Source organism: Anoplopoma fimbria, chromosome 13 (assembly GCF_027596085.1).
Source record: "Anoplopoma fimbria isolate UVic2021 breed Golden Eagle Sablefish chromosome 13, Afim_UVic_2022, whole genome shotgun sequence".
NCBI classification, from domain to species: domain Eukaryota; kingdom Metazoa; phylum Chordata; class Actinopteri; order Perciformes; family Anoplopomatidae; genus Anoplopoma; species Anoplopoma fimbria.
In genome coordinates, this window is record NC_072461.1 from 7,594,356 (window position 1) to 7,615,515 (window position 21,160).

The window sequence follows — 21,160 nt, forward strand, 5'->3', positions numbered from 1 at the left end:
GATTCCACAGCTGTGTGTGCATGTCTGTCTGCGCAGCAGATATCTTGGCTCAATCCATCCCACATACCTCTGTCAGCTCGAACTGCTTAAACCCAGCCAGCCTCGAGTTCACACAGGAGACAACACAAATACAGTACATACTGCAAAGACATGCACACACACACACACACACACACACACACACACACACACACACACACACACACACAGATCCATACAAAGACCAACAAACAAAGATGTCTGTCTGCTTTTCAAACACGTTAACACGGCCCACACAAATGCAGAAAGACTAACTCAGAGTCTCTTCCTGAACATGACCTTTCTCTTTGATGGCTCCGGCTATGTTAGCATCTCCCCGCTGTCTCCTCTCCCCTTCTTGCTGCCACTCCCTGTTCGTGTTGGACTCTGCCTGCAAGAGACATCCCATCTTTCATCCTCCCACTCTGGCTCTTTACCTCGGTTTCTCAGTGAATCTTTCAACAGCAGTAGATGCTATCTCTCCAATCTGGAGGTCATCACTGGTGCATGTTTGTGTTTTACCCCTATTATTGTTTTCATACAGTTAAACATGGCTTGAAGGAATGAATCTCAGCATTGTGTCTGTACATGGATGTGTGTGTGTGTGTGTGTGTGTGTGTGTGTGTGTGTGTGTGTGTGTGTGTGTGTGTGTGTGTGTGTGTGTGTGTGTGTGTGTGTGTGTGTGTGTGTGTGTGTGTGTGTGTGTGTGTGTGTGTGTGTCCTGACATTTAGGAACCTAACCACTGGAATTGGCATAGTGAAATTGCCAGCATGCAATTTCATGAGCTGACAAACCTGATTTTTGACATTTCTGTTTGTCTCTGTGTCCTTTTAACCCTAGTAATTATTATAATCAAGAGCAGCACACACCACTGATAATATTTATCCACAACCCCTTAAAGAAAACCGAGTGTGGCCGGTAGCCGCTGTTGTTTTTTTTTTTTAGTTTCCCACCCCCCAGGGATAAGATTTAACCACGACCCCCAGGCTCCTCTCACCTTCTCAGGATCAGGCCAGAACAAATGACATGAGGAAATTAAACCTGGGTGCTCTGCTATTCTCAGCCTAAGTCACATTTCATACTTCCGTACCTTATGTGTTGAGGGAGTAGCAGTAATCTGTGATATAAATTAATATATCGTGGAAGTGTGTGCGTTTGTGTTGGGCATCAGGGTTTTAACTGAATTCCAACACGGTGATGATTTTGGATTGAAACGTCAGAATTGTCTTCAGAAATTTGTTCTTGGCAGAAAGTAAATCCCCGGAAGCAGAATAAAGACCATCTGAAGCTCTCCATGGACATGTGGAAAAACCATTAACAGCAACAACGAAAAATTATACATTTGTATAATTCTTAATTCTCTTCTTTAAGTTGAAGTTAGTTTGAGCGCCAAATCATGAACAATCAGTCGCAATGAACATAAAATGATATTATCCTGTTTATCTGTATCCACCATCCCTTGCTCCTCACCTCTCTCTTTGTCTAAGCTGACGTCCAGCTGTTTGGATGTGTCATTGTAGTACAAATGCTGCAGAATTTTCCCTCTCGCACACAAACAGGGTCCTTTTGTTCCAGTTCTGTTTCAAAGGCCTCTCTCTTTCAAAGGCATACGGGCATTGCAGGGGGAAAAACACTCCGGAGCTGGGTTCAATCCCCTGATGTGACTCCTACTGGGTGGTTAGGGCACCTGCATGGAGGGTAGTTGGATCAAATGGTGCTTGTTATGCCCTCTCAGTGAAGGTGGCAAGGGACAATGAGGACAAAGCCAAAGCCTGTCTCTACCGCCCCAGAACAACAGTAGCACAAGCAGCGACAGGGAAATGTGCTTTCCAAAATCGAGGTGAAATGTGTTTGAGGAGTTGATTGTGTCTCCAATGGGAATGGAACAAGGGTTGTGGGAGGAGAAGGAATGGTAAGAGGGAGGCGAGGGAGGCAATCACTGGAGACAGTTAGATTTGTGGCTTGCGTCAAAGCACAAAGTGCCAGAGATTAATTAAACTTCCCCTGTTTTGGACGTGTGTGTATGTGTGATTGAGTCAGAGCAGTAATGAGTAGGAGAGAAAACATGTTAATTGCCTTCAAGATCAATGCCAAATTGCAGTAACATAGAATTTTACATAACAAATGCCCCACCTGCACAAAGAAAGAAGAAAGTGTTGAGACAGTGAAGGAAAGCTATCTGATGAGCCCAATCATTTCCATGCCGCGTGCCTGATGAAAGTGCGCGTGCATGTGTACTTGAACATGCACTGTGTGTAAGAGTGTAAGAGTGTTTCTTTGTGCATTTGTTTATATTTGCCCAGTTGATTCCCGCTTAGAGCGAGAAGTCATTCCCCTCCGCCAGGCCCACTGTGTGTGCTTTTTCAGTTTCACCCCTGACTGGCAACCCCGTAGTGACCTCACGCTGCTTTTTGATTGGCCTGAGACTGTGAATTTGAAGGACAGGAAGCAAGATGGTGGGGGTGGAAGGAGCAGCTAATACGGGCTACCCGTCCTAACAACCAGCAGCTGATCAAACATATACATTCACACAAACATGCCTGGGCATAGACTTGGTAAAATATTGGGGAACCAGGAAGAAGTACGCACAAGGCCTTCATGTAGAGCACATCCAGCTGTCCTGTGCATACACGCTGAAAAATGTATCCAGCACATTTGACTAACACGGAATTAATGAGGCACATTATAGACTTGTTTGTTTTCCAAATGGGGTCTGTTGATTGGCATGGAATGTGCTGTGAATAGTTGTTCTGCATTATACTCAATGCTGGTGAACATTCCTGACACTTTTGTGCATGTGCTCCTGTCAGGAGATGCATCGATGAAACATTGATCCAGACAGTCATTGTGATGTCAAGGTCAAAACTTCAAAAGCTTTGTGCCTCTTTCTATTTTCGACATTTTTCTCTTGTGCCACTGTGTCCGACTCTCTCGAAAAGCTCTCTGTGTGTTTTCTTCCTGATTAGGTTTCACGACTGATTGCTACAACCGGATCCACCCACACAAACACACAAATACACACCCTCATCCCGCTCTCTGTAGATGTTGTGGTTGTTGATTAAAGCTGTTTTCCAAAATGGAAAAACAAAGAATGAATGCTATTAATGAATAGATTGCAGATAGACGGTCACAGCTTGTCATCGCCGAGGTCATCAGTCTGTGACCGGCACTATCTGTGAGATCGTCACACCGCTGCAGCAGGTGTGACATCATTTGAGGAGATGTTAACACAGGAGACAGATCCATTTCACAAGTTGAAATGGTACCATGTGACTCACAGATGACCTTTCAGCATACCCTGTGTGTGGATTTGTGCGTGCATGCGTGCGTGTGCTCCAATCCATTACCTGAAATTGGTTTACAAAACCTATGATGTCAGCAGGCCGTTTTATAATGTCTTTTTAGACCTTGTGAAGCCACAAGATTGCAATATCATATCCCCACATTCTATGAATGTATTTTTCTTCAGCCACTTATCATTTTTATAGGTTTTATATTTATAGGGTCCTCTCGTTACTGCTGTGCTTTACACTAAACTCTGCCACACATGCATCTGCAAGCAGAGACTCTCGCTACTGTATGAGAGGGCCTTTCTGCTAACATGTAACTATGTATGTAATAAATAAAGTCAACCTACTCTTACTGAGAATGATAGTAAGACTCAATTTATTTGTTACATTTACACCACATTCATTGGTTAAAAATAATCAATATTTTACTATTTTAGAAATATAGACAATATATCAAAGTGGTAGATATGGTGTAGAGATTTGAGAGAATTAAAAGATCACTTGCCAAAATGTAATATTCCAGAGCTACTGAACAGTTTCTTTACATCATTCGGTTTTATTCCTCACCATCTGCCATGTTTTTGCACATTTTAATTCTATGCAGCCGTACAGAGCAGTAAAAGCCTAATTAAAAGTGTAACTATTTGTGATGCTATTTATGCTGTCATGGCTGTTGAGAGAATCTTAACAGCTGCTTTGCACGCTGTTTCTCCTCAAGACCGGAGCCCGCCGCTGCAGTACGAGCAGATGAGTGTCCGGGCCCTTAAATCAAATGTAAAATAAAGTCGGACAGAGAAAGATAAAGGAAGCAAGGGAGGGGCTTATAATTTGAGGAGCCAGGCACGCAGTTTGGTCCAGTGAAAAGAAGAGTGAAAAGGAGTTGGTATGGAGATGGGGAGCAGACAGTCATGGAGACAGAGGCAGAGGGAGAGAGAAAGGGAAGGATTTAGGGGAAAGAATGAGTGAAACCTTAGTACCTGAGGCGTGGGCTGAGGCCTTTAGCTGCTGGTGCCAGAATGTGTTTTTACGAGCCTGCGGTCAGACGGAAATAAAAGGCAGCCGAGCGGCTGAATGGCATCACACATATACACACACACGCATGCACACACACGATTCAATGGCCTTTCACAGTTTGGTTTTATAATGTCACAGTTATCCAATGTCTCCAACCCCCATAATGCAGTGTGACTGAACAAGTAGCACACTCTCCTCAGTTGTACGGATGTATGGAGCGGGAGAAGGATGAGAGGAGATGTATGGGAGGAAAAGAAAGCCCTACTAACACCTCTGTATTGCTTTCAACGGTGCCAAGGGCATAGAAAGAGGTTCTCTTAGGGTCTTTGGAGTCATTATATAGATTTTATGGTCAGGCAGTCCAATTGTTCTCTTGTTCTACACAATTCCTTTTCTCTCTCTCTGCTATTTGTCTTTTTCACAGGTTTTGCATTTCCCCTCTTTTTACCAGTAACTTTCAATGAGCTTGACTTTTCCCATTATCATTAAAAATAACCCAAAGGAATTTGGGGGGTTCACTCCATAATGCTTGGGAGAGCCTAGTGAGAAAAGTGCTAAAAAACAGAACTAAAATAGTTGTACAAAAGACCAGCAGTTATGTTTCTCGTAAGTCAATGTGAGTAGAAGCAGAAATGTAGGGAATAATGTAATAAGTGATGATTCAGTGAGCAGAGGTTATCTCAGGTTCCTCTTGCAGAGATGTGATGGTAAATGGAGAGTGACCTCGCTGTAACAAGAGACTTAAAGGGATGAAGCCTGTGAGGCTCTTTAGCACAGAGGATGTATGTGATGTGATGTAGTGATAGATGGAGAAAATGGAAATATTTTGGATCAATCCTGTAAAGGCTCCTGAAAAAGGACACAGGCTGGCTCTTCTACGTACTGGACACAGAGTGGACGCAGAGTGGTACTCAGTGCCGTTGCCATGGAAATGCAGAACAAGTGATGGATTATTGGAAAGGGACAGAAAAAGATTTACAGTTTTTTCTTTTTATTTGGACAACCCTTTTCCATCTTTTACACTTTCTCAGAAAAGGAAGCGCAGAGGAGCCTGAGACTCACTCAAAAATATATTAGAAACAATTTTTTGCAGCTCTTAACTCGCGCTTTATTGAAGCCAGATCACTGTTAAGGGTAGAAAATATCACAATAAAGCCTCAGTTGATACTGTTAGTGTCAACTCTTTAGCCTTTTGTGTCAACATTCTGCACAAAAGGCTAAAGAGCTCCGATTCGTTTTGTGCTGTGCGAACATGTTATACAGCAGCAGTAGCATGACTAATGCTGCTTAGTCCCATGGTCCCAAACACCCACACACATGCACTGACACACGCACAAACAAATAAAATGGAGCTGCTTCCTCCTTTTGACTTTTTCTCCATTACCTCCCCGCTCACATGGGGATACCATGTACAGCAGTGCACACATCCATAAACAGTAAGTTATATATACTTTATCCATAGTATAGTGGACATCATATCCTGTGTTTACTGTAGCTGTTCGTCACATTGAGCTGTCTCTCACCGAGGTAAACAGTCTATATTTGTGTAGGCATGGACGTGTGTGTGTGTGTGTGTGTGTGTGTGTGTGTGTGTGTGTGTGTGTGTGTGTGTGTGTGTGTGTGTGTGTGTGTGTGTGTGTGTGTGCGTGTGCGTGTGTGCGTCATTGTTCTGTAGAGGTTTAGGTCAGTATGTGAAGAGGACATTTCGGCACCATATTTCCCAGAGGTCCTTGCAAGGCTTAACTCAATATAGAGCTGGTGCAACTGACCCATGTCAGCGGTTTGTACATAAGTGGAGAATGTAATGTATGTTGGTGTTTGCATTGTTTTAAATATAATGTACATATGAGTTAGATTACAGACAGTCTCTGTGTGTGTGAGAGGGACAGAGAAAGGGAGAGACTGTGTATTCGGTCCATTGCAGCATTAGCATTCCTCAGCTTTGACGGACAGAATGGATATGAAATGCTTCTTTCATGTGGCCAACTTCTACTGTGTGTGTGTGTGTGTGTGTGTGTGTGTGTGTGTGTGTGTGTGTGTGTGTGTGTGTGTGTGTGTGTGTGTGTGTGTGTGTGTGTGTGTGTGTGTGTGTGTGTGTGTGTGTGTGTGGAGATCTTTTCTCAAGAATCATTGAGATAGAGGGGGACATGTTTCCCCCTTCAGTTGTAAAGTGCTTTCAGCACTGTGCTATTAAGGACTATTGTTAGAGTTACCCATGACCTGGTCATGACATGGGACTGTACGTGTGTGTGTTAAGCTGTGTGTATGGACTGTTTGTAAGTGTTTGTGTGCCATTTCTTCAGGCTTTACCCACAAATAAAGGAGTACTCAGCCATGGTGTTCACCTTTCCCCCTATAATTGCTCTCTACTTCTCCCTCTAACTCACCCACCCACACCCTTCTCAACCTTACTCTTGCTACCCTGAAAAACATTTTCAGTCACCGATGTGAAGTTGTGAGTAGTTACTCTCTATTCTCAGAAAAAGTAGTTTTGGTAGTGAGTCCGCCTTTGCTGCATCGGATTCCAATTGTGTACTCAAGCAAAAGCAATTCACAAGAAACAATTCATGCAACATGTGATGTGTAAGGCGCAATATTTTCATATGAAATGTAGTGTAATGTAATGAGAAAGTATCATAAAACAAATAAAGTACACTCAGAGTTGTACTTAAGTGCAGTAGTTGAGTTAGTTTTTATTTTAGCAGTAGATGAGAAGTAGATGTCACTGAAGTTATTAGTTGCTGTTGATGGAGGTGACTTCACTATGGAGATGTTAGATGTGATGGGAGAGACAATTATGTTTTTGTCTGTGAATATGTGTACTATGTGTTTATGTCAAGATGATAGTAACGATTATAAGTTGGTTCTTAATATACCATCATTGACCAGGAATTTCTTCCTGGAGACAGTAGTGCAGACATATTGATTACCACCATAGCAACATAAGTACATACAGGCACAACAGGACCTCACAGTCAGCGCAGAAGGGTGTGTGTGCATGTGTTTTATTGCTGTGGATTCCTCACTTTTTTTCATAGGGGAGGAGAGTGAGAAAGATCATGGGTGGGCCCCAAAGAGACCCTTTAGAGATGGAGACGCCACTTCAGAAAAACACTCAGCCTTCACAAAATGGAGGGAGGAGAGGACGGAGAGTCAGGGCGAGTCGATAGAGGGTGAAGGGCAAGACTGGATATCAGATTTTCCATGGAGTTAGACGATCATCAGTCTGTGTGTGTGTGTGTGTGTGTGTGTGTGTGTGTGTGTGTGTGTGTGTGTGTGTGTGTGTGTGTGTGTGTGTGTGTGTGTGTGTGTGTGTGTGTGTGTGTGTGTGTGTGTGTGTGTAGCATTAGTGGTGTTTGATTTGACCATTTGCCAGCTGGAGTATGGGTGTTATTCCCTCAGCTCCAACAGCTACATGCTGAAATACTTCCTGGTTTTAGGTCAGGTTTTTCCCAGCAGGGCTTTGGAGGTTGTTTTCCAAAGATAGCTTTAATGAATAGGCTCTTTACAAATATATAATTCATTCTCTGCTAGATGTGTTTTCCTAAGAGTTTTGTACGTCTTGCTCCTTTTCTGTTACTTCTCCCCCTCCCCCCCTTTGCTCTCTCTCTCTCTCAGGCTCTGCTTCGCTCGGTCACACACACACTTCATACCTATTTTCACATTAGTCTCTGCAGGGCCGTCGGCCATTAATTGTGTCCCAGACTGGGACGAGAGAGAGTGCGGCTGGGAGTGCTGGGTGTTAGCAGGGGAGAGGCAGGCAAGGCTGGGCACAGCTCTCTCCAGAGGAGGAAGTCGCTCTCTCATATCGCTGCCCACATCCATCCTCAGAATAATCGTCCAAATTCACCGCAGAGTGTTCACTTTTCCCTGAAGATGTTAGTCATTAGAAGAAAATAGGTTGTTTCCTTTAGGTTTATCTCAGGATAGCACAATCAGTACATGAGCTATAAAGAAGCAACAGTGAAGCATTTCCTGTCTCCTGAAAACCGTTCTTCTTTGTTATTCATTTTTAGGCTCTTTCTTTGTTGCAATCAATGATTTTATTGCAATCTTACAACCTACAAAGACTAAATGTGCAAGAAGAAGATGCCTTCTTTTTGGCAGAGGGTGTCCCTGAGCAGTGCGCTCTCTTTGATTCTCTACAATAGGGCAATATCAAAAAAAGACAGCTTCTTTGCTTTGTTTCACTTTTCTCTCTGCCCTTGATTCAAATCCTTATATTTTCCCTTCATCTGTCCTCTTTTGCCTATTTTGTAATATTTCCCAGTTGTACAGGATTCACTTGGTTTACCATATTTATTTAATCGACATTTCATCTCTGTTTTATTATGCTACCGTTCCCTCCGTTTGAAAAGCCGCATTAATTGCCTGACTTATATTTATGCACTTTTATTCCAAGCACTGAAACGAAAATTAATAAAACTTTTAGAATAAAAAGTAAACATAAATGTGTTTGAGCACAGACTCACCGCTTGCAATATGTTCATAATTTTTCTAGTTTAGTAGTTTGAAACTGCTGGTGCAAGGGGGAATGGGACTTTTTTTTCTCTCATAATATCCAATAATACGTCTCAATATATTTCATGAGGTTGTATAAATCAGCCCTATTAATCTCATGACAGGTTTTTTCTCCTCAGGTGACGTCGGAGCAGCTAGTGATGCTTTTGGAGCTTCTGCTCGAGGAAGAGCAGCTGAGCGTGGCAACATTGCGCGCTCTGCAGAGAACTTACAACCTACAGAATCAAGACGCTGAGGTAAGTCCACACACAAACACACATGCAGATATTCCCCCCACACACACACATGCTCAGACAAGTGGGCATATGCATCCAAGCTCCATGATCTCCTCCAATAATGAAATGTAGTCGGTTTCTTCTCCTTTTTCATCCCAAGGCACTTCGCTTGGTAATGTGTAGTAAATTCTGCTGTAATAGCAGCTCTCTTCTTTACAGCTGCCATTACTGACTAAATCCCACAAGTATTCGCTTCATGTTTTAGTACTGTGCAATGTTGCTTAATGGTACTATTAACGATGTTTGCGAAAGAGTGTGTGTGTATTTCTTGTCTGTGTTTGTGCTCTGCAGCTGTGTTTGTTGGCGGCTGAAGAGTTCTTTACTGTACAGCGTCGCCTCTCAATACAGGAGCATAAAGGAGTGTGAAAACACAGCTGCAGCAGAGCCTGTAAACTGTCCACGCTAACCTCCGTTGTTAACAAATGGCTCCTCTTAAAAAAAAAAGAAACACTTGATACATATTTATTTTTTGACAAGTTCTTATTAATTATATGAGCTGTTTTGTTCGGTCCGTTATCCATATAACGGGGCTCAGATGTTTTGTTGTACGTGACCAATTGAGCAGTTATTGTATTGAATCCAGACGTCTAAAGTTTCATCGAAGGACATTTTTATTATTTAAATTCCAAACTCACATTCAGGCCAGCAAAGTTGCTTCTAATTTAGAAATTTGAATGTATTTCTCTCTTTATTAGCTAGAAGTTTGATTCTATGACTTTGTTCTGCTCTTGATGTTAATGTCTTGCATTTAATTTAAAGTACTTAACCTCACGGTCAACCAGCTGAGGCCACTTTGCGTTTGGCCTTGGGTCCATCTTTAGGTTTAGGCCTCTTTAGTCAGACTTCCTGGCATATGAAAGCAGATTCTCATCTGCAATTTCCAGGAAAAACTTTCAGTGTTCGCTAAAAATACACAAGGCCATTATGCGCATAGTCATGCATGGTGAGACACACTCTTTCTCTCATACGCAAACATACACACTCCTGCACGCACCTGCCTAAAGGCAATGGTCCCTTCCTAATGTTAGTAATCTCATTCAGAGGAGGTTAATCACCTACATCTCTCCTTATAGGAGTGGCCATTTATTCTCTTCTCTTTCTCTTTCTCTTTCTCTTTCTCTTTCTCTTTCTCTTTCTCTTTCTCTTTCTCTCTCTCTCTGGTCTGATTTTATCCATCTTCTCACTCAGCATTTCTTCGTCTGGTACTGCATCCTCTTTAGATGAATGATCTGTTTAAAAATCTTGGACAAATACAAGACTGAGTGCAGTTCAGCCTCTGTAGCACCTCGCTGTTTTACTTCATAGAGAATTATATATGGATTATAGGAGTGATTAGTAATATGTCGACTCAGGCTGCATTTTGATAAAACACGACATAGATTGTTAACCCTGTGATTGAACTGTTTAATCAGTGCATACTATAAAAAATCTCTTCTGATGAAGATTTCATACCAACTTAATGAGGGATGTTCCTGATTTGCTATTTAACAAATCACATATATCCACTTATATCCACGTATTTTCTCATCACTACAACTTAACATGGTGATAGAAGCACAGTATGGTGTTCCATATTGTCTCACCATCTGTTAGTTACTGAGCATGTTTCCTTCCAAGCAGCGGAGAGAAGTTTATGGTGATACGCTGTGCAGTGAATGCGATAAAGACGCTTGTATCTAGGTTAAAGGTGCTGAGAAAACTGGCGTGCAAGCTAAAGATTCTGTGTGGGATTTGTGTGAGCATGTACACGATAGCAGGCAAGAAATATGTGGCCGACCACCAGCATGCGTGCAGTGGGACTGCTATGTGAACGGAGCGAGTGACCATGAATATGTGCGGGTGCGCCTGTGAGCCGGAGCATGTGTTTGCATGTATGAGAGAGAGTGCATGACTGTTCCCATTCCTTTCATATGAGCATCATGTGATCCGAGATGCTGTGTGACTCTTGTGCATTTATGTGCGTTTGCATGTGTGTGTAGTTTCGTTAGTGCTTTCCCTGTTTTGTGAGAGCGTACTTGCATGCTTGTGTGTGTCGAAGGCCATCTGTCGGTCAAGCACACAGGACACATTGTCTGTTCGCGCCCAGGTTAGGCTGACTCCTGCAGTGACTGGAGACTTCACTGGACCACATCAACGTCTGGTTCCACAACAACATGCGAGAAAGAGGAGAGTTATAATAAACCAAGGAGTGGCTTAGTGGAAACTAGAAAAAGTCAACTGAAGTTTATTTGTATAGCCTTTCATCATAATGACAGTTTTAGTGAGATTTACAGGCTAGAAACAAAAACAGTTCCTAAAGTGAACAAGAAAAAAATCCCCTTAAAAAAAGGGAGAAAGATCACAGAGGAGGGAATCCCCTTCCAGTCCTAAAAGTTACCATTGGGAAAACATCTAGAGAGAGAATAATAATAACAATAATGGCAGCTGTAATTATATTTCGGCGGGGGAAGAGAATATGACATTCACAACTATGTGTTTTTTAGTGTATTATCACTTGAAAGTTTGCAGCGTTAGCTTAGAATGAGCCCTTCATATCTACATAGGGAGCAGGTCTTCTTCACAGAGTCCGACACTTTGCACTGCCATGTTTAAGGTAGCCCAATACAAACAAACAAACACTGGCTAAAAAGAAGGCCTTTTTGCTTTTTTTAACGGTAGCCAAAGGACACCGTAGTTCTCTGACACACTTGTGAAACGGAGGAGTGAGCGATTGGGTATTCAGTTGGTTGCAATCTCCATGCACACATGCTAGATGCAACAACATCCTACACACTGTCCTTTTAAATGATAGTACAATCAAAACTGCAATGTATGTATTTGTTATGAATATAATTGTTAGTTGCAGCCCTAGATGAAAGAAAAAGTGAGGAGATTTCCACTTTTTATACAGTATACACCATGCTTATAGGTCAAGGCTATTGAACATCTTCTGTCTTGTCTATTGGATTCTTTGTTGGTCGTTAAAAGTGCGAGAACACACGGAGTACGTTAGGGTCGGAATCAGTGGTGGTGGTGTAGGGTGAAGGAGGGGTAGGGGTGCAGTAATAAATGAAGGAATGTCACCGTGTTATTGCATGTGCTGTCAGAGAGAGAGGCCCAGCGAGAGGAAACTCAGTAAAAACTGGGGTGAGGAGAGGTGCACCAGGCAGCTGCTCTGCCCCAGGGCTCTCCCCAGGAATGTAACCCAGCGCATGGAACAGCTGCCGGGGCTACGCAGGCCAGAAGGGCAGGGCTGGCACCAGAGGGTATACATACTGTACACACTTGCGCACACTCCCACATTCATGAATACTGCCACACACACACATATTATTGTTCCCATGTGGGTGGACAATCGGAGAGCACGTTATACTTAACTTGTACACTTTGTCTGATTTGGGATTTCTGCAGCTTTCCAAAATAAACAGAGGCAGAGAATATGAGGATAAAGAAATAATTTATATTTGGACGAAAGAGGAACTAGAAAGCCCTTCTGAGACCACTCAACTTCATGTTTATTTAGTAGGTTACGGAGGTAATGTGAGGATTTATAAATGTGGCTGATATAAATGGAGCAGTGCTCGAATCTCCATTCTCATGCTGCATAAACAGATTGGGCAGCATGACATTTCTGGCATAAACAAACCAAGCAAAAACTCCCATTAGGCGTGTGAACACCGTCGGAGGTAGAGTGCTGCCTCAAATGAATCTCTGTACAAGCGCTGTAGAAATGCCCAAAGCTTGAGTTGGAGAATCAATCACCCACGCTTGGTCACTGTCCTCTTCAAGGGACTAGTTTATTATCCTGTGTGCGTGGAGATAGTTACGGAGGAGATAGAAATACTCACGAAAAAAAACAGCCAAGGGAAACTGTCAGGCTTTAAAGCAGTGACAGTGCTTTTAAGGATTTTCCATCTTTGTTTTTTTTGTCGCTCTTCCATCTCTTTTATCATCCTCTGTCTCTCTCCTCCACAACACTGCATCCATATACACGTGCACTGTGTATCCACACACACATGTGCACGACTCACACATGCACGCCCATAGCAGATGATGAAGGATGATGGCTGAGGCAGGGACAGAGCCAGTCTCTGATCTCTCCTGTAACCGCGGCAACAGAGCTCCTATTGATCCTCTGGGAGAAAGGCCAGGCATTAGCTTTCACACACACAGATACACACATACAGTGAAAACACACCGACACACACACTGTGAACACACACACATGCACATTGTCAGAGAATTAAATAGAACTTTTAAAGATGATCTTTAGATCGAGATTGTTTCCTTTCTAAAACAAAGTTCAGGTGTGTTCATCCGATTCTGGATTAATTTATTCATTGTCAGTGGAGCAGCTTCCAGCTTTGTCAGATGAGCCGTTTGTCTTTTGTTAGTGGTATCGAGGGAGACCTGTTCACATGAATGTGTAAGTGCATTGGCCAAGAGCATAAAAATAAAATAAACTGATTATAAGTATTTGCCATCATCTCCTTTTTTTATATATTTATTTTTCATTATTGGTATAAATATATGTTTAAGAGTCGTTTATCCCTCCTAACTTCATATTATCTGTATCAAGAGTCTATACACATTGGTATAGCTTTCATGTGGTCAGCTTCATCAGCTTTGAATGAACAGCATACACTACTGAAATTACAAACACTGGTGAACATCATGGCCCTTTTAAAGACGGATATGGGCAAGTGCAATTGTTTTCATGTATTTCTTTACTTTGAAGTAGCAATTGTGGGATTTTACTTTTTAAAATGCCTATTATTTTATTTTCTTTGATTTCTTGGTTGTGTGATTTTGCCTCCATTTTGGCCAGTCTCATGAATATTACATTTTCTATATCAAGGTCAGATTTTAAATCATTAAATTAATATTTTTGTTTCTGATTCCATTAATGGTTGTTGTATTTTTGTCTCTTTTTTGGCTTCCAGGTCAAGCATCGCTGGTGTGAGCTGGTGGTCAAACATGCGTACACTCGGGCTTACGGAGATGTGGAACACTTTCTGGTTCATGACCAAGTAAATAGACACAACTGTTGAACATTAGTCCTGTTTGAAACACTAAAACACTTTTACTCTGAACCTGAGAGAAAAACCTTTAGACGATGAAAAATAAACCTATTGATTATGTGTGTGTGTGTGTGTGTGTGTGTGTGTGTGTGCTTTAGGCCATGGGTGTGTATCTGTACGGGGAGCTGATGGTTCAGGAGGACCCTGAGCAGCAGGCTCTGGCCCGTCGTTGCCTCTCATTGATCCAGGAAGAAATGGACCAATCGGCACGCAGAGTGGTGGAGGAGATGATTCTCTGACATAGAAGGTAAAGTCTCATTACACCGTTACTCATTGCTTTTGCCTAAACCTTTCTGCATGTCATGCAATTTTGTGTCCTTGATGGTGTTCTTACAGTTAAACTGAGAAACAAAATGCAAATTTTCATCTTCTTCTTTTGCACTTTTTCACTTTAAATTGGTGGAATTCTAGGTTCATTGTAATTTACATCAAGAGGTATTCTAACAAGCTGAATCAGAAAAGTCAGAATACATTTGTGTTGCTTCTGTGTATTATGAGTATTTCTACACATTAACAGACAATATTCATATCTCATATCTGACCTTCAGTCAGAGGGGATCGACCATAAAATAGATCTTTGTGTTGGATTGATTCTGATTCGATCTGCCCCAGCGGACAGTCCACACTTGAGTCACTTGGCTACCTATTCTTCACATTCCTCTCTGATCCCATTGAGTGTGTGTGTGTGTGTGAGTGTGTATGCACATGTGTGTGTTTGTAGACTTGAATGGGACCTTTTCCGTGGTTTCACAGCAGCGCCATCAGTTGTGTTTGTCAGAGAAGGAATTCGGGAATGTGTTTCTCAAACAAACGAGAAAGGGAAGAAAGGAAAAAAAAGACATGACGGGTCAGCGAGCGTTTTTCTGAGGGGATCAGGGCGCTGGGGTGATTTTTACACTGTTGACCCTGAAATTCCTCCTCTGTGTGTGTGTGTGTGTGTGTGTGCGTGTGTGTGTGTGTGTGTGTGTGTGTGTGTGTGCGTGTGCGTGTACTGCATGTGTGTGTCCAAAACCCCAACTATCACCCATTGAGCTTTTTCATGTTTCAGAATACCGAAGGGTTTATTGGTCTCAAACTAAATAAAGGGAAGAGAGAAATGTTTGGTTTATACGAACGGTCAGAGAGAAAAGGGAGGAAGAAAGAGCGCCGAAGGGAGCACTGTAGTTAAGACAGGTCTCTTTGAAGCTGCTGGTCTTTTCATAGCAGTCCTGCTATTACTGACACTAACCTTTAAATAATGAGAGCAGGCAATTAAACACATTTTGGCTCCACAATTGAACCATAGTAACCCAGCTATTCCTCAAAGCTTTTTAACAATACATTAGTATTGCTACATCCACAAAACAGAAATACAAGGATAGGAGAGTAGAAATCCTCACATTTGTGAAACTTAAACAAGCAAATGTTTGGCATTTTTGCTTTATAAAATGACCAAATCGATTTATCAACTTAATCTATTGATAGGCTAATAGTTTAAACTTTAGTGTGGTTTTATTAAATGTTATTGGCGTTGTCATCAGATTCTGATTCCGATATTGATGATAAATACATTACATCACCTTTCCCAGCTGAGCATCATTTCAGACATCGCTCATGCAAAAGAACCAGAATGGTTATAACTTTGGCTGAACATTGAGAAACTGATTGAGAAGGTCGGTTATAATTTAGACAACTGTATCTAAATGAGCATGAATTTGAAGAAAAAAAAACTTCTCACCCGTTTAGCAAAAGTAAGAACATAGTTGCACTTTAACTTAGTAAAACGGAACATTGTGGCGGACTACATCCCCCACATTAATAAAGGCACTGATACATCTAGCAAACCTCCAATAGAGCAAGTATAGGGTTAAACAATGTGTCGGTGACCTTCGTCAACACAGGCTTGGTCGAAAGGAGCTGCTAAATACTTGTCACGTCAACCTGAGTGATTTACAGCACTAAATCCTTTTTTTAGGCCGTGACCAAGCCACTACAAGACAGGCTTTTATCTTCAGACACAAACACGAGCACACACACACACACACACACACACACACACACACACACACACACACACACACACACACACACACACACACACACACACACACACACACACACACAGACAGCTTTATGCATTTGCACAGGATGTGAGAGGCTTTCTAGACAAGTGCTCGGCATCTGGCTCAGTCCTGATAAATCTCTTTTGACACCCACACACACACACACACACACACACACACACACACACACACACACGTACAGCACACACATATGTAGCGCCTATCTGTCTGTGCCCGCAGATCTTTGTCATCATCCTTCACTCCCTCACTACACCTCCCTGTGGAGCCGCACTACAAGTCAGGAGGACTGAAACAGCTAAAACCCTAAAACCCCTAAAATAGAAAGAATAGAAGAAGAAAAGAAGCATTTAGAGATTTATATCCCATAACTTTCACTATTGCATCCCGTTGGACTGAATCAAACAAGCCCTGTAACATCAATGGATCATGCTGGTCAACTGAGCTCAGGTCCAGATTCCTCACCAATTAAAATGATGGATGAACCAACCTCCTCACCGCTTTTTCATATTGCACTGTGGGGAGATGGATTGATGTTTTACTGCTCAGTTTGTGTGCCCCAACCATCTTTTCTTAAGTGGAGCAGTCCTCCCTGTACCCTTTACACCCTCACACACCCTCATACACACACACACCCACGGTACAGTGGGATTAGGCAGAGGAGGGCTGAGAGGGTTTTAACTGAAAACAACATGTCTGTCAAGGTGCACTCCCTGCTCTGTGTTTTTAAACCTAAAAAGCACAAACCTCTAAAGGAGAAGGGTGGTCTCCCCGTGTTCTTTTTTTTCCCTTTTCCCCTCCCTCTCACTCCCTCGTTCTTTTCTTCCCCCGGTACATGCCTCTGGAATCCTTCTTGATCCGCTTAATGAGGGGCATATCGCCGGGTTAGCCGAGCGTGGAGAATGGGAGAGGAACAGAGGGGTAACCAAGGAAATAGTGTGAGAGAGAGGGGGACTGAGGATCTACAGGTCTGCTCTCTGATGGCAGACATAAGTGAGAAAGTGAAGGAGAAAGGACAAACAAAGTTAGATATTTTCATTTCTAGGGGGATCTAGATGATGTAGTTTAGAGGAAGAAAACATGAGACAGAAAAAAAAGATCTTGTTCTTTCATGTCTGGGCTGTGAGGGTTCCTGGCGTGCTGATTTGTGACTTATGATAAAATCACATTGCCAGGGATTACCACACAGTTCTGACCCAGCCGGCTGCCATGGCAACCACAGCCCCTCCCACCCCCACACACACATACGCAGACAGACACACACATTTGTCCTTCAGAAACTTAAAACGTAAAGAGACATGATTATGTGTGTGTGTGATTGTGTTTGAGGAGTTGATGATTTGGAAGTGCAGAGAAGGAAACGGATGATGAAGGAGCCAGAGGGTCTTGATGTGGGTGGTTTATTTTACTTGTGTGTGTGTGTGTGTGTGTGTGTGTGTGTGTGTGTGTGTGTGTGTGTGTGTGTGTGTGTGTGTGTGTGTGTGTGTGTGTGTGTGTGTGTGTGTGTGTGTGTGTGTGTGTGTGTGTGTGTGTACATGTCAGTCCTCCAGACAGGTTTTGTATCCTCTCTCCAGCCAGGCACAGAGCTTAGCTGATTGGTGAACAGTGATTGATTTCCTCTTTGTTCACAGTGGCTAAGTTCTGCACCTGAGGAGAGCATGACCCAGACAAGCAGACAAAGCCAGACAATGAATGTGTGTTACAGAAAGAGAAAACAGAAATGCTCTTTAAGTTTTTTCATGTTGGCGGTGTGTGTGTGTGTGTGTGTGTGTGTGTGTGTGTGTGTGTGTGTGTGTGTGTGTGTGTGTTTGCGCTTTTGTGTGAACACAGTAGAGTTTGATTATCTAATGTGTGTTTATACTTTTCACAGAACTCCTTCCCCTTTGTCCTCTTCTGTTTTCTCGCTCCTTACTTGAATGTCTTGCATCGTTTCACCTTTCCCTTCTTCCTCTTATCCCATTGCACTCTTCTCCTCCCTTTGATGCATTTCCCCTTGAATTTGGTCCAACCTCAGTCTAAATAACTCTCCCCTCTTCCAGACTCACTTGTTAGTCTATAAAACTTTCCACTGAGACCCTCTCACTCAGAAGAATTAAACACACAAGCTTCCTCACAAAGTCAAAAACGGTGTGCAACATCGCTAATGAGCGCCTCTCTGCGCTCTCCTGCGTCGCCTGTTGTTCTTTCCATCCTCTTTCATCTTCTTTTCTTGCTCTCTTCCTCCACCCCTCTGCTTCGTCTCCTTTCAGTTACATAGTATAAAAGATAATCCTGCAGATGATGCCGGTTTGAACGCTCTGTAGTTCTAGCAAAGGTGAGAGCCACGTACCTCCGGAGAGGGACTGTAATTCAAGTACTAATGAGGCCTTGGAAGACCCAAACGCTACTTAATGCTGCTGACAGATATTACATAAATCCGGGAGCAGTGGCTACCATTATCACCCTCATAATCATCGTTGTCCTTCATCTTTACTGTTCTGTCTTTCTTACAGCAGACACTCATACTAAGAGTAAATGTCTGAATATGTGCGTTGTTAAATGACCATATCTAATGTTTTTACCAGCGCCCTCAATTTATTTTTATCTTCACCGGTAATAAGCAGCTCGTCCATTTTTCTGAGTGCATTGCATTGTGAGAGAATAGTGGCCATGATTGGACTCCCCTAAAACTTGATATTTCTCCTGGATAGGTGTGGTTATGCAGGAAGTAGCAGTGCACACTTCAGCGAGCTCCGTGACCGTCTCAGCCCGTGCTCGTTGCATGTCCATGGGTTTTACTCTAAAGCTTACTTAAAAAAGCTTAAATTAATTCACGCATACAATATGTGATCAGTTTATTTGATGCATGTCAGGTATAAAGAAATACAGAATGTACTATTCATGTTTCCTATAATTGTTGTGTATTTTGTCTCATTTAGCCAATCTATATGTCAATATATTTTTGCACTATTAAGTTTGAAATACTTTATGATGGTCAATTTGAGGATTTAGCAGTAAGGTAAAAGTCATTTGAAAATGTGCAGGGATGTCTAGCTGTGGCTGCAGTGTGATGATCAATAATCCCCCCCCCCAAAAAAAAAAAAAAAAAAAAAAATGTCTCCCTTTGAAGTTACAATTAGGTGTGGGGTCTGCTGTACGTTGAATATTGGGGTTATGGCCAATATTAGGTTAATAAGAAACTTTTTCTTTTCAAGCTTATCCAAAATGCGACCAGACGACCGAATGCGAGCTGACAAGAACTTGCATCAGGCACACCACACTCTGTTAGACACAGAGGAATCTAGGAAAAGGTCCCAGAAAGGTTTTTAGGGAGTCCTAAAAAGCACACAGCTTCTCACTGAACACTTTTCCACACTATGAAGGAAAACAAGACTGAGGCGTCAAAGGATGGAAATCTTTTTGATTTCAGAGCTTTTCATCATTCAGGGATGTCAGTTCCACTTTATTGGGACGATTAAGTGTTTCTGCAGTGGATTTACTGTGTGATATAGCTTCTAGTGTTTTGTCTCAGACAAACAAAAGGCTTTGATCCTGTAAAACACCCAGTGATGACAAGAAAAGCAATTTTCAATTGGGTACACTACACGCTTTGTTTCAAGTGTATCAGAGTGCACTGAGAGAGGGTTCCTGAATTAGTCAAGATAAGCTTGAAACCCCCCAAAACAAGAGCAGGTTTATCATGCAAGTTTGTAATTAGCTTGGTTTGTCTGCAAACACAGTGATCAATAAAGCTCAGTCTGTCTCACCTGTCTCAAGAAAAATAAATTGTTTTGGAGGGGTTATACAATAACCTCCATTTGCATGGTCCTACCAAACACAAGGTTTCTCTAAAAAACAAATTCTTACTAAGTGCTTCTGTCATCCAAGCTGTAAATACATCCAGCTGGATTACATTCAAAGAATAAATAATGTATAACTGAGTCTTTTAAGTTTAAAATACTTCCCCACTGTAACTTACTGTATAACTTTCTATAACGTGGGTGTAGTCCACTGTTAGACCAGCTTATTGTAATGCAAAGCTATACCGTTCTGGACCAATCACTCCCAAATCAAAACAGTGACAGATGGCAGGAAATGTATTAAAGAACTGTCTGTCTTTTTTTGGCAGTAACAATATGAGGCGTGAGGAGGTATTATAGCGCTCTATATTCACGACGAGAAAATGGCGACTAAACGAGGACAGATGTGTGAATTAGAAATGAGGGCCATGTGGAGCCTGCCATTTTTAGACCTATATTTAGGTCCTGTTAAAAGAGTAATGACCATCAAAGGCCTGTAAAAGAGAGGAATTGCCATCAGAGCCCGTTCTAAAAGGTGATTTATTACACTCTAATGGGAGGGAAATGGTGCTCTGCACATAAAAGGACCAGCAACATTGTATAAAGACACCAAAAATAAACGTATTCGGCCCACGCCACCCACAACGTCTTTTCTTCACGCAACTGATTGTCTCTTTAATGTCAACTATATTTTAGAGAGCTATTGTATTCTATTTCAAAGTATATGATGGAAACATTTTCAGTTTTTGATGCAGTATGTATGTATGCATGCTCCTCACAGAAGGTGGTGGAATGTGATTTTGATGGATTTATGGTAGGATTTTTATCATCGGAATCCCGAAATTGCCTAACAGCCTATTTTTTAAGCCAACAATGTACCAATCATTTTGGATAGCTCCCACAATCCAGCAGAAGTCTTGCTGAGACTGCGATGGAGAGGTTTCTACTGTGTACCTTTCACTAGCTAGTGAAATCCAACAATCCAACTGTCTAAGTAGTGTTGTTTTTTTGTGGGTATGGAAAAGTGGAACGCTGCCTGACACGCAGCCTGGCAGAGTTGGCATTGCTTTTTGCTTCGTTATAGACAAAAACAAAAGAGGAAATGATATGTATTTATAGCTTGCCAGTGCTTTGTGTAAAGA

General features: G+C 42.1%; 1 protein-coding gene across 2 annotated transcripts in view; it reads left to right on the forward strand.

Annotated features, from left to right (window-relative positions):
* aopep (aminopeptidase O (putative)) overlaps window positions 1-21,160 on the forward strand; it is a 70,282-nt gene that overhangs the window by 47,565 nt on the left and 1,557 nt on the right. The window contains exons 15-17 of one of the 2 annotated variants that reach the window (XM_054610681.1): window positions 8,949-9,080; window positions 14,042-14,128; window positions 14,278-14,426. In XM_054610681.1, the coding sequence (XP_054466656.1) occupies window positions 8,949-9,080; window positions 14,042-14,128; window positions 14,278-14,418 (360 nt within the window). In that variant the 3' untranslated portion in view covers window positions 14,419-14,426. The remainder of the gene's footprint in view (window positions 1-8,948; window positions 9,081-14,041; window positions 14,129-14,277; window positions 14,427-21,160) is intronic. The other variant, XM_054610682.1, reaches the window with a different exon arrangement.